At 53.0% G+C, this 12,198-nt stretch overlaps 1 protein-coding gene across 1 annotated transcript; it reads right to left on the bottom strand.

Annotated features, from left to right (window-relative positions):
* Positions 1-621: 621 nt before the first annotated feature.
* On the bottom strand, positions 622-2,392 carry PtA15_1A499 (uncharacterized protein; the record flags this gene model as incomplete). Its single annotated transcript, XM_053165532.1, has 7 exons — positions 622-917; positions 1,014-1,491; positions 1,561-1,675; positions 1,742-1,833; positions 1,916-2,040; positions 2,101-2,239; positions 2,309-2,392. The coding sequence occupies 7 exons, from the start codon at positions 2,390-2,392 to the stop codon at positions 622-624; spliced, it is 1,329 nt and encodes a 442-aa protein (XP_053016715.1).
* Between the last annotated feature and the right edge of the window lie 9,806 nt (positions 2,393-12,198).

Below are 12,198 nucleotides of genomic sequence, written 5' to 3'. Positions count from 1 at the left end.
CCACTCATCCCTTGCAGAAGGTAGGACGTTGATCAGGTGCTGCAATCAACAATATGTCAAAGAAACATCTTACAATCATGGTGTTCATCAAAGTTGGTTTGCATAATTTTATGCAGCATAAATCATAAAATCATAAAAATGTTTTGGTGAGGAAATTTTGTATTACATCATCAGACAGTCATATCCCCTGCAAGAAAAATTTTATGATTTTATGATTTATGCATGCATAAAATTATGCAAACCAGCTTTGAACACCATAAATGCAGACATTTGTGTGGTGAGTTTGGGTGGTGATCATAATGCTCATCTGTCTGGGACATCATAATAAATGCATTTTATCTGCAAGGGTTGGACTTATACAGTCACTAGTTCCAACTGATGCACCCACAAATACAGCCCAAAAAAAGGGTACTGGAGCAGAAAGAAAATCATTTGACTGCTAATTCTACCTAAGATATAATTCTAAATAATACAAAAAAAGCATGAGATGAGTGATATACATTGTCAAGATACACAGTAGTTCTTATAAACACAACCAACGCCAAAAAAAAAAAAGAATCACACGAGAATGAAAGAAGAGTGATTGGTGTGTGTGTGTAAATTTTTTTAAAGATCTGTTGGTTAATTTTTTTCCCAGGGGGCGGGAGTAGGCCACGAGGTATTGAGCCAGGTGGTGAAGAGGTGATGGACGCGGTCGAGGTGGGGGCCGAAGATGCGATCGTTGATGGTGACCAGCATGGCTCGATGGGCGGCACTTGCCCTGGCGCCCCTCGCTCCTCCCGAGGACGACGAGGGCGAGCTGCCCGCGGAAGAGGAATTGGTCGCAGGCTTGACGTCAAACTGCTCGGACAGACGGTCGAGCACCATTCGACTCGACGAGATGGTCGTCAAGGCGTCGAACGTATTCGGCGAGTGGCCTGCACACACACACACAGAGAGAGAGGACGCGCCGGATCAGAGACGCACAGGAGCTAGGGATTCAGCAGGGGAGGAAGAGAGAGAGAGAGAGCTACCCAGGACGTATTGGTAGCGCTGGATGTTCCGGATCGCCCAGATGCGCGGGTCGTCGGCGAGGAAGCCGCGTCTGGAGAAGCGCGAGAGGCGGGGGAAGGGGGAGGAGTAGAAGGCGGTGTTTGGGGCGCGTTTATGGGCGCTGGAGAAGGGCGTGGAGACGAGCGCAGCGGGGCGGGCGAGTTCGGCGAGGCGGGTGCGGAGGGAGGCGGGCGGGAGGAGGGCGTCGATGCCGGCGGGCCGTTTGCCGACGAGGAGGGCGAGCAGACAGTCGCCGCACCCGGGCTGCTCGCTGGCCACCCGCCGCAGCACGCTCTCCGCCCGCTCCGTCCCAGCCGTCGGCGGCGCCGGGAAACAGGCCGTCAGGTTCAGCTGACACACCCCCCGCCCCGTCGCCGGCCCGACGTGCCGGTAGTCCGCCACCTTCCCCGCCTCGCCCGCAAACGGGTAGCCGTCGCTCGACAGCCACTCGTAGTCCGTCTCCGCCGGCCGCGCCGTGCCCAGCCCGTCCTCCACTGCCCCGCCGCGCGGCCGGAACGGCCTCCGCACATCGATCGTGGACCCCTGCCCGGCCCCCAGCCGCGTCATCATCTTCGCCCTCTCTTTCGCATCGATCTGGCCGTCTCTGTTGCTGTCCGTCTGGAGCATGATAAATGAATGTAACCTTCCCAAAAATGATCACATCAACTTCCCTTCACCATCTCTTTCTTTCTCTCTCACACCGACTCACATTGCCTCTCTATGTTTCTCGATGTGGTACCAGGTGGCAAGGAACATCATGTTGAGCTCTTGGCCCTGTCCACGAACTCTCGACGACGCCGTCTACACAAACAGCCCACGTTCCGGACGATCTCTCAGTACATGAACGCAGCTGGCTCTGCACGTCAGTAGCTTGGGGACTGACGAGGAAGATCTCTTCGCTCCAGATCTCCGAGACTTCACGCAGGATTTGGAAGTTGATGACCTTAGGAAGATGGCTCAAGTACCTCCGCTCGCGTCTGCCGAACCGCAGACTCAAGAGATGATTACCTGTCATCGGTCTATAAGCCTGATCTGTTCTGGTTCGAAGACGAGTGGAGGACACTCAACTGTATCCTAGCGAAGGCCACTCTCCTTGCGCAGCCACTGTCCCCGAATGGTCTTCCGGATCGTCCTGGACTTTGAGATCGAACTGGATCCGGAAGACCGGCCCAAATAGCTCACTGGAGAAGTCTCCCAGATTGAATTTCTGGAACAAAGATTGCAGTTTGTCAGCCTTTCCAGCCGCGCATTGATGGTTCTTGGTGGAAGGACGGACATTGATGAAGAAGCAATCGTCGTTGAGGTAGAGGAAGTTATCCTGGATGCCGTCTAAATGACCGAACTGACTTTCAATGGCCATGCTATACAGAGGGAAAGATCAGTGAGCGGTGGATGAGAGGAAGATTGCAGTTGTTCTGTTTGTTGGGCCTACAACTTCTAATGTACCTGTTGTGGGAGGGCAGATAGTTTTTGAGCCATTGGAAGGCCTGGAGAGCTTGGCGTCTGTTGATGAAGCGGAAGATCTGGGAGTGGTGAGTGAGGGAGACGGGCTGATGAGATTGTTTTGGGTTCAGTTGATCTGGGGTGGGCACGAGCCAGTGAGGCCGGGCCTGTTGAGCGGGGGGCAAGCCCGATGAGGGTGGGTTGGGCTCGTCGGGGGTGATGATGATCCGGGAGCGGACAGCGGCTGGGGGGAGGCTTTGGAGGCTGGAGCGGAGGCTGAAGCGGAGCTCGTCGTGCTGCCGGTAGAGATATGCGGTCGGGTCCGGCTCGGAGGAGGGCCGGACGGTGTCGGAGGGCGCCGAGTCGTTTGCCCAGGTCCAGAGGAGGTCGATCGGCTGGCTGTTGATGGCGGCCGGCGGCAGGATGTGAGCCCGCCTCCCGCGAGCTCACAAGAACAGTCACAGAGAAATCACGGATCCACCTGCAGCAGGATTCTTAGACCTCGACCGGCCGCGCCCTCCTAGCTCAGTAGGGATGTACTGACCACTCCCTCTGAGCTAGGTGAGCACTCTCCTTCTTCTCTCGTTGTCCTTCACATTATCATCAATTGTATATAGTAGGGATGTACTGACCACTCCCTCTGAGCTAGAAATTCAAGCAACTGTGGTTCTAGAACTCCCTCCAAGGCAGAGCCTTGTCCCGTACCACTGCCCCGTCCGTCTGTCCCGTTTTCCCAGCCAGTGAAGAGCCCTCCATCTTGGGCTCTTACACTTTTTTTTTCTTGAACCACCCCAATTATCGCCTCTGTATCGAAGAATGACGCACGCAAACTCCCCGCCCTCTCGGAACCCAGAAATTTCACCTGGCAACACGGCCAGACCACCTCCTCGACTCATCATTTCCCTCCGGATCTCAAACCTGACGGTGAGAGCTATGGTAGACAGCGGATCGGAACTCAACCTTATCTCGGCGGTCGCCGCTAAATCAACCGGATTGCCCTGCATCCCGCTTCTCACTCCTACCCGTGTGCAACTGGCCTTGAAATCAGACTCAAGCCAAGCTGTGACCCTATCCCATTACGTGGTGGGCACGCTGACAGACCCGACATCTAGCCACGACTTCCCAGACGTCTCTCTACGGATTGGTCCCGTCCTGGGGGATTACGAGGTCATACTCGGCACCCCCTTCTTGTACCGCTTTGGCCTCCTCGTGTCAATCAGGGACCGCTGTATCGTCCTCGAGTCACACGACCTAGAAATCTTCGACCATCGGCTGGGCAACGCGGTTGGTGTAGCCTCCACAACGGATGTGGACTCCTACCCCTGCGAATCCTCTGAAGCCGTGGTCCTTACCGAATTCGCAGATTTGTTCCCCGCAGACATTCCCGCGGTCTCCGATGAAGCTGAGGAAGCCGGACTCTTCACAGTCGGCGCTTTCCCAAAGAAGATCCAGGACTCTAGCTCGAAAGTCCGCCACAAGATAATCCTGACGGATCCGGCGGCTATTGTAAACGAAAAACAGTACCCTTACCCTCGGAAGCACCTTGCAGCGTGGAAAACGCTTCTTTATCAACATCTAAACGCAGGCCGCATCCGGCGGTCAACAAGTCAATATGCCTCCCCAAGCCTGATTATCCCAAAAAAGGATCCGACGGCCCTTCCCCGCTGGGTCTGTGACTACCGCAAGCTGAACAGCATCACAGTCCGCGACCGCTCTCCCTTGCCAAATGTTGACGAGTTGGTACGCATGGTTGCTTCTGGGAAAGTTTTCTCCATTTTGGACCAAACTAATGCGTTCTTCCAGACTCGGATGCGCGAGGAAGATATTCCACTTACCGCCGTGAAGACACCCTGGGGACTCATGGAGTGGGTGGTGATGCCGATGGGGCTAACAAACGCGCCAGCCACGCACCAAGCCCGCCTTGAGGAGGCCCTAGGGGATCTACTCAACGACATTTGTGTCGTGTATTTGGACGACATTGTGGTGTTCTCAGACTGTTTCGAAACTCACGAGAAACACTTGCGTATGGTTCTCGACCGGCTTCGGGCGGGAAATCTCTACTGTAGCCCCAAGAAAACACAATTCTTCAGAAAGGAAATCAAATTCCTTGGTCATTGGATCTCCGCTGATGGGATCAAACCTGACGACAGCAAGGTTGAAGCCATACAGAAGTGGCCCTCCCCGAAATCAGCCAAGGGGGTCAAACGATTCCTTGGCACAGTTCAGTGGATGAAAAAATTCATCTGGGGCCTTCAAAAATACGTAGGCACGCTGACCCCCCTGACCAGTTCGAAACTCGATCAAAAGAACTTCCGGTGGGGAGAAGCGGAAGAAGCGGCCTTTCAGAATATAAAGCGCATCATGACCAGCCTACCCGCTTTGAAGAACGTAGACTTTGACTCGGATGACCCCCTCTGGATTTTCACTGACGCTAGCGGATCGGGGCTGGGAGCAGCGCTCTTCCAAGGAGCCGAATGGAAACACGCTTCCCCAATCGCTTATGAATCGCGCCAGATGACCTCGGCGGAACAAAACTACCCGGTGCACGAGCAGGAGCTTCTGGCTGTAGTACACGCACTGCAGAAGTGGAAGATGCTCCTCCTCGGCATGAAAATCAATGTGATGACAGATCACCACTCCCTGGTCCATCTCCTCCGACAACGCAATCTCAGCCGACGCCAAGCACGGTGGACGGAACTCCTGGCCGACTTCGACCTACATTTCGAATACATCCGCGGTGAAGATAACACGGTAGCCGATGCTCTCTCCAGGAAGGATATACCGGAAGGAGACTCAAACATCACCCCAAGCGACATCGCCTGTGTCGCTTCCCTGACCGAGATGGGCTCAACCCTTTCTGAAGAACTTCGTCGCCAGATCATGATCGGATACACGACCGACCAGTTCTGCATCTCGGCGCGGGAGGTGCTCCCGCTACGAGACGACTGTGTGGAGGTGGAGGGGCTTCTCTTCATAGACGGTCGCCTTCTCATCCCATCGGTGGGTACTATCCGCAAATCCCTTATCAGAGAAGCTCACGACCGCCTCGGACATTTGGGCCACCAGAAAACCCTGGACGAACTCCGCCTTGATTTTTTTTGGCCACGGATGGCCACAGATGTCGCGGAGTTCACTGCCGCCTGCGAAGTCTGTCAGCGGACTAAAGCTCCGACCACGGCCCCGACTGGGAAAATGCTTACACCGGCTGTTCCCCGTCTCCCCCTCTCCGACTTGGCCATTGACTTCGTTGGCCCCCTCAAACAATCAGGCAACCACGACATGATACTGACGTGTACTTGTCGCCTATCCGGATTCACTCGGATCATACCGGCTCTCCAGACAGATTCGGCGGAGAAAACAGCTTCCAGGTTCTTTTCCGGCTGGATCGCGACCTTTGGTGCCCCCCGGACTATCCTCAGCGATCGCGATAAAGCGTGGACCTCCAAGTTCTGGAAGTCGCTGATGGAGAAACTGAACATTAAATTCCACATGACGTCCGCCTTCCACCCGCAAGCTGATGGCCGTAGCGAACGCACCAACAAGACGGTCGGCCAGATTCTGCGGACGACGACCTCCAAGCGTCAAGGACGCTGGTTGGAGGCCATCCCCTCGGTGGAGTATGCAATCAACTCGGCAACAAACGCAGCGACTGGGAAAAGCCCTTTCGAACTGGTCTTTGGACGCCCCGGCCGACTTTTCCCCTCTACCGCGTCAAGCGTTTCAGCTGGGTGCCCTTCCTCTCTTGACGCGTGGCTTCGGTTGCGAGAGGGGAGCTGGGCCGACGCTCGGGACGCCCTCTGGACGAGTCGTGTCAAACAGGCGGTTCATCATAACCGCAGCCAGAAGGATCGACCCCCACTGCAACCTGGCACACTGGCCTTCCTCGACTCGGCGGATTGGCGAGGCCGTCACCAAGGCGGCACTGACAAGCTGAAGGAGCGCTACGAGGGTCCCTACCGTGTTGTCAAGTCGACCAATCACGGACAAAACGTTGAACTACTGCTTCCGCCTGGGGACCGTCGCCACCCCGTCTTTCACATCTCGAAAGTCAAACCTCTCGTCACCTCCTCTAACCCGCCGGACGCTACCGCCCTACCTCAGGCATCCGAGCTCGATGATCCGGCGCCGACTAGCGACCTCCCCTCGCCATCTTTTATAGGGGGGGAGAATGTGAGCCCGCCTCCCGCGAGCTCACAAGAACAGTCACAGAGAAATCACGGATCCACCTGCAGCAGGATTCTTAGACCTCGACCGGCCGCGCCCTCCTAGCTCAGTAGGGATGTACTGACCACTCCCTCTGAGCTAGGTGAGCACTCTCCTTCTTCTCTCGTTGTCCTTCACATTATCATCAATTGTATATAGTAGGGATGTACTGACCACTCCCTCTGAGCTAGAAATTCAAGCAACTGTGGTTCTAGAACTCCCTCCAAGGCAGAGCCTTGTCCCGTACCACTGCCCCGTCCGTCTGTCCCGTTTTCCCAGCCAGTGAAGAGCCCTCCATCTTGGGCTCTTACACAGGATCCCCTGGGCGAGCCAGGCGTGGGCCATGCGCGTGGGCAGCCGCTGAGCCGCGGTGGGGTGGAGGGCTGCTGGTTTTCTGGGTGGTCTGCGGTCTGTGCTTGCGTGCTTGAGGGGGTCTGTTTGCGCGGGATGCTGGTGGTGGTGCTGGATGAGCCAGAGGTAGAGACACAGGGTGGTGGTGATGAGGATTGCTGCTGAGCTGGGCTTGTTCATGGTAAACACTAGTACTCTAGTTGGTGGTGCTGAGGGAGAGCAGGATTATTTATCGTCAGCTGGCGAGGATCGCCGGGATGGGCTGGCGGCACTGGCAGGCTCGGGTGGGTGATCTTAATCAGACGCACTTGCTGGGTGTTCGGCACTCGGCTCAGGCCGGCCGCAATCCACCAGTGTCGACTGCACGGCCATCCACAGCACCGGCAGATCCAAACACGCTGTTCGGCCCGGGCCAGCGACGATCCTGATCTTGGGCGGAGGGCCTCGGATCGAGAACAAACCAACGACTCGGGAAACCAGAGGGGCTGTCTCAAGGCCACAGCACTCTAGACACGCGCAAAAGAGGAGGGGAGACTGGCGAATGGCCTGGATGTGAAGAGGAGCTGGGGCGAAAAAATCCCCTGCAAGAGAGAGGACGCCTTATGAGGGCACCTCAAGCAGGAACCCTGGTTGCAGATCACAAGCAACTTGCAGCCGTAACACTGCGGGGCAAATTCAGCAAGGCCCTGGCGCCACGACCGCCCGGCTGGATTCTTCAGCCCCCAAGACGCCACATGGACCCCGATTGGCGGATGTACAGGTGACCCATGGCAATGCGGCGCCCCCACCGGCGCCCAGGGCGGGCCAACGGTCGGCCGGGCCGCCATGGTAACCACCCCGCAGCGATGGGTACGCCTGGATGCGCCCCTCGCCCGCCGCCCTCCCGAGCTTAACAAAGCCTCTCTGGAGGAGGGCCCCGCCTAAACTTATCAAAGTCCCTCCCTATGCGGGAGGTCGGAGTTCGGGTGGTGGTTCGGGTGGTAGCTCATTTGGGTGGAGCTTAAGTTTGGCTGGTGGCGAAGCCACCCCTCCCGCAGGGAGGGACTGAGGCCTAATGTGGGGGTCGTGGCACGTAGGCCACCCACCAAAAAGTGACAGATATGTAGTCTTTGTATTTTGCAGCCTGTAGTTTTAACACTGGCCATTCCAGCTACTGGAATTTAGAAGCTCCTCCATGGCACCGATTTTTGGAGCTCCCCCCCCATCAATCAACCCACCGGACTATTTTTGGTGGATTTTTGAAATGAGTCAAGCCAAGCCAGAACAACCCTCATCTGGCGTGGTGCTTGAGCCTGGGGGTCCAAGCACAGCCAGTTTCTGTCTGGCTTCTTCAGTGTTTCTTTTTTGTTTGAAGAGATCTGCTAAAATTCTGAGTCAACAGAAAGATAGCTGGGATGCTGGAGCATTGATCATTGCCTGGGAGCTCATATGTAGCTTACAAAACAAGCAAGCTACGGCCTGTGTAAGCTGAACCACACTTTTCCGAGGTTCTCTACGCGCCACAACCCCCACTTTAGTCCTAAGTCCCTCCCTGTGGTCGGGTTCACTCTGCTCCCCACTCAGCCCTGCAGATCAGGAGGGACTTTGTTAAGTTAGGGTCAGGATGCAAGTGGGTCGGGTTGAGCCAAGAGAGACCCAAGACCCAGCGGGTCTCGGGGCGGGTTCGGGCAAGTCTTTTGGAATTTTGACCCAACCCGCCCCGACCCAACCTCTAAATGGGTTTGGGTTTGGGCACGTCTTTTTCATTTCGGGTCAGCATGAAGACCCGACAATGACCCGATTAAGTCACCTGTCAGCCGTGACTGGTGACATATCTAATATTCCCTTGCAAGCCCACCCCCATGGAACGGGCCATGGTGGTATCAATATCCAGCATTAACAATCCTTGGCCCCCAGAGATGCCCCGCTTCAAACAGAAACAACCCGTCACCGTGATTTCCTCTTCGTCCAATGAAGATTCCGATCCCTTTGCAGTTATTACCCAAGTCACCGCCAAGGATGAGACCCCGTCAAGCACTCAACAGAACAACTAAAAAGAACAGTCCAGTGCACAAGAATCTAGCCAACCATCAAAGAAGCAGAAGATCACCAGCAATATATGGGAGCACTTCACTAAGAAAGAAAACAGTAAGTCACTTATTTTGAGCCATCCAGATTCCAAATTGTATGTGTTCATCAGCACCCACTGACAATCAACATATTAATTCCTTTCCTTTTTAAAGGCAAGGGTACCAAGGCTCAATGCCGACACTGCCAACAACAACTGGACGGTAAGAGCGTCAACGGTACGAAGCACTTATGGCGCCACCTTGATCAATGCAGCTCCTACATCAGTGCAACCAAGCAGACTGTGCTGAAACTCTCAGCAGCAGGCTCAAAAGGACCAACAGCAACCAATTGGATCTTTTCTCAGGACATCTCACGCGAACTATTAACTAAAATGATCATCGCACACAAACAGCCTTTTGTCTTTGTCCAACAACCACTCTTCTGAGCCTTTGTTGCCTCACTACAACCCCAGTTCAATTTTTTTACTCGCACAACCCTCAAGACCGATACCATGGCTCTATACAATTCAATGAAGGAAAAGCTAGCGGTCGAGATTTCTGATGTTAATTGGGTAGCCTTAACCACGGATCTCTGGACCTTGTCTAACCAGACACCATTTATGGTGGTTTTGGCTCACTATATTTTGTCCGACTGGACCCTGAAGACTTGTGTCATTTCCTTCAAAGGGCTTCCAACTCCTCACACCGGTGTTGCTATTGCCAATCAACTTGTAGCTACGATGACTGAGTGGAAGATATTTGATAAGGTAGCAGCTATCACCGTTGACAACGCCGCAGCCAACAACTCTGCAGTCACTCGAGTGATATCAGTCATTTCAGCTCGGAGCGGAGTCCCCCTTGAGATGAAGGGAAAGTATTTCCACGTCATCAACTTGGTTGTGAAGGATGGCCTTAAAATATTCTCAAAAGCTATCGACAAGATTCGGGAGAGCGTTTGTTATACTAAGAGCACCCCTTTGCGCAAACAGTTTTTCAAGGAAGCAATTGATTTTATTAGAATGGACCAGCAAGCATTCCCATCAGTCAATGTTCCCACCCGCTGGAACTCTACTTATCTAATGCTTACGTTGGCCCTCCCGTACCAAGAAGTGTTTGAACAGCTAGCGATTCAAGATGCAAACTACTCTAATTTTCCTACCTCAACTGAGTGGGAGGAGATTGCTAGAATGAAGGACTTTTTGGCTGTTTTCTACTTGGGTAAGTCTTTTCTTCTTTGTTGCGTTCAATTACCATCTATCAATTAACTGACATTGTATTCACTCCTTATTTATTAAAGCTACTTTAACGCTTGGAATGACGCAATACCCAACTGCACACCTTGCCTACAAAACTATGAAGAAGATTGATAAGCAGCTCAAAGCCTCCCTACGCAGCAGCTTGGCTCACATCTTAGAAATGACACAGCCCATGCAGGATAAATTCAACAAGTATTGGATTCTGATGGAAGACTTCACAGCCATCAACCAAGTATTTGATCCACGTTGCAAGTTCCAACGCATTGAATTCATTGTCTCTGAGGAGCTTGGAAATGAGCAAGCTACAATCACAATCAACCAAATCAAGAGTATCCTTTCGACCTGGTTTAAAGAGGTGATTAGCAAGAAAAATAAATCCATTGCAAACAATATCCCAAGCCCAAATCCCAAAGAAAACAACTCAACCAACACAAAGAAATTGCCTAATCTCGATGAAGACAATCAGTGATTCAAGCAATACCTCAAACAGAAGAAGGTTGCCCAATCAGTCTCTACAACCGCCGAGCTAGATCTCTATCTCCAGGAACCACCAGTTCTGGTCGAATCCAAGAGCTTTTCTGTCCTCTCCTGGTGGAGCACCCATAGCAAACGGTTCCCAACTCTTGCTATACTAGCAAGATCAATCCTTATGACTCCGATGACTTCCATTGCATCGGAGTTGGCATTCTCCACAGGTGGCAGAATGCTCAGTAGTTATCGAACCCGAATGAAACCCTGCACTCTTGAAGCACTCTTATGCGGGCAAACCTGGATCTGCGCGGACGAGGCAATAATAATGGATGATGAAGGAGTCTATTTGGATCTGGTTTCCATTAATTCTACTTCAGCCTAGTTTTTTTCTCAACTTTCTATTTTCTGCAATGTATATATATTTTCTTGTTTTTGATCATTTCTTCTCACTATCCCTTCCAACTTGTCTCTATTCTCATTCAACGGCTCAAAGAGCCCGGGTTGACCCAAACCCAACCCGGACCCGACCCAAACCCGACTACACTTAGTCGGGTTCAGGTTTGGGCAGCGTATTTGGAATTTTGACCCGACCCGCCCCAACCCGACATATTATCAGGTCCGGGTTCGGGCACTGTTTTCCAACCCAAACCCAACCCGTTTACATCCTGAAGTTAGGGGCCCCGCAGGGTCTCTGTCTCACAGAGAGGCTTGCCCCCAAGTGTCAAGCTTTGGTGTGAATCCTGACGCACCTAAGGCTTGGCCAACCCCCAATTTTCAAAGGATCTCTTATTACACATCAACCACTACCCGGGCAGGCTCATGAGTGGCACCAAATCAAAGCCTAGCTTCTTGTGCAGACATCCAGCCATCCACCATCCATCAAGCCCCTTGTAGAGCTGCTGGACATGCTTTCAAAAACCATGCCAAGCTTGTCCCAGCGACCAGAGTGTGTTTTTTTCAACTCCTGTACACATTTTATGAGTGGCCTGCATACCAAATGTAGTTAATTGTTCAATTCAAACAATAAACATACTTCATGTACTTATTAAAAGTAATTGAAACTTTCATGTACTTATCCAATAGCATGGTGTAAGATCAATCCTGGAATCATGATTTCATGAATTTACATCCTTGTAGCTTTAAGGCCATTCAAGGCATCAACATGTGGCCTATGTAGTCTTGAAGGCCAGATGCAGGCCTTCAATTTGGCACCTGGGAGGCCTATTTGGCCACCAGGATGCTATAGAAAAGTGGTGCCAAACTTTCACACCAGCCAAATGGGTGAAAGCTGTACTCAGGACTCACACCAAATTTTGCCGCTTAGTCCCAAGTCCCTCCTTTGGAGGCTTGCGCTTCGCGCGAGCGGCCCCTGCCCGCCCCTCAGAAGAGGGACT

This window comes from Puccinia triticina, chromosome 1A (assembly GCF_026914185.1).
Source record: "Puccinia triticina chromosome 1A, complete sequence".
Taxonomy (NCBI): domain Eukaryota; kingdom Fungi; phylum Basidiomycota; class Pucciniomycetes; order Pucciniales; family Pucciniaceae; genus Puccinia; species Puccinia triticina.
This window is presented reverse-complemented; position numbering and strand designations above follow the sequence as displayed.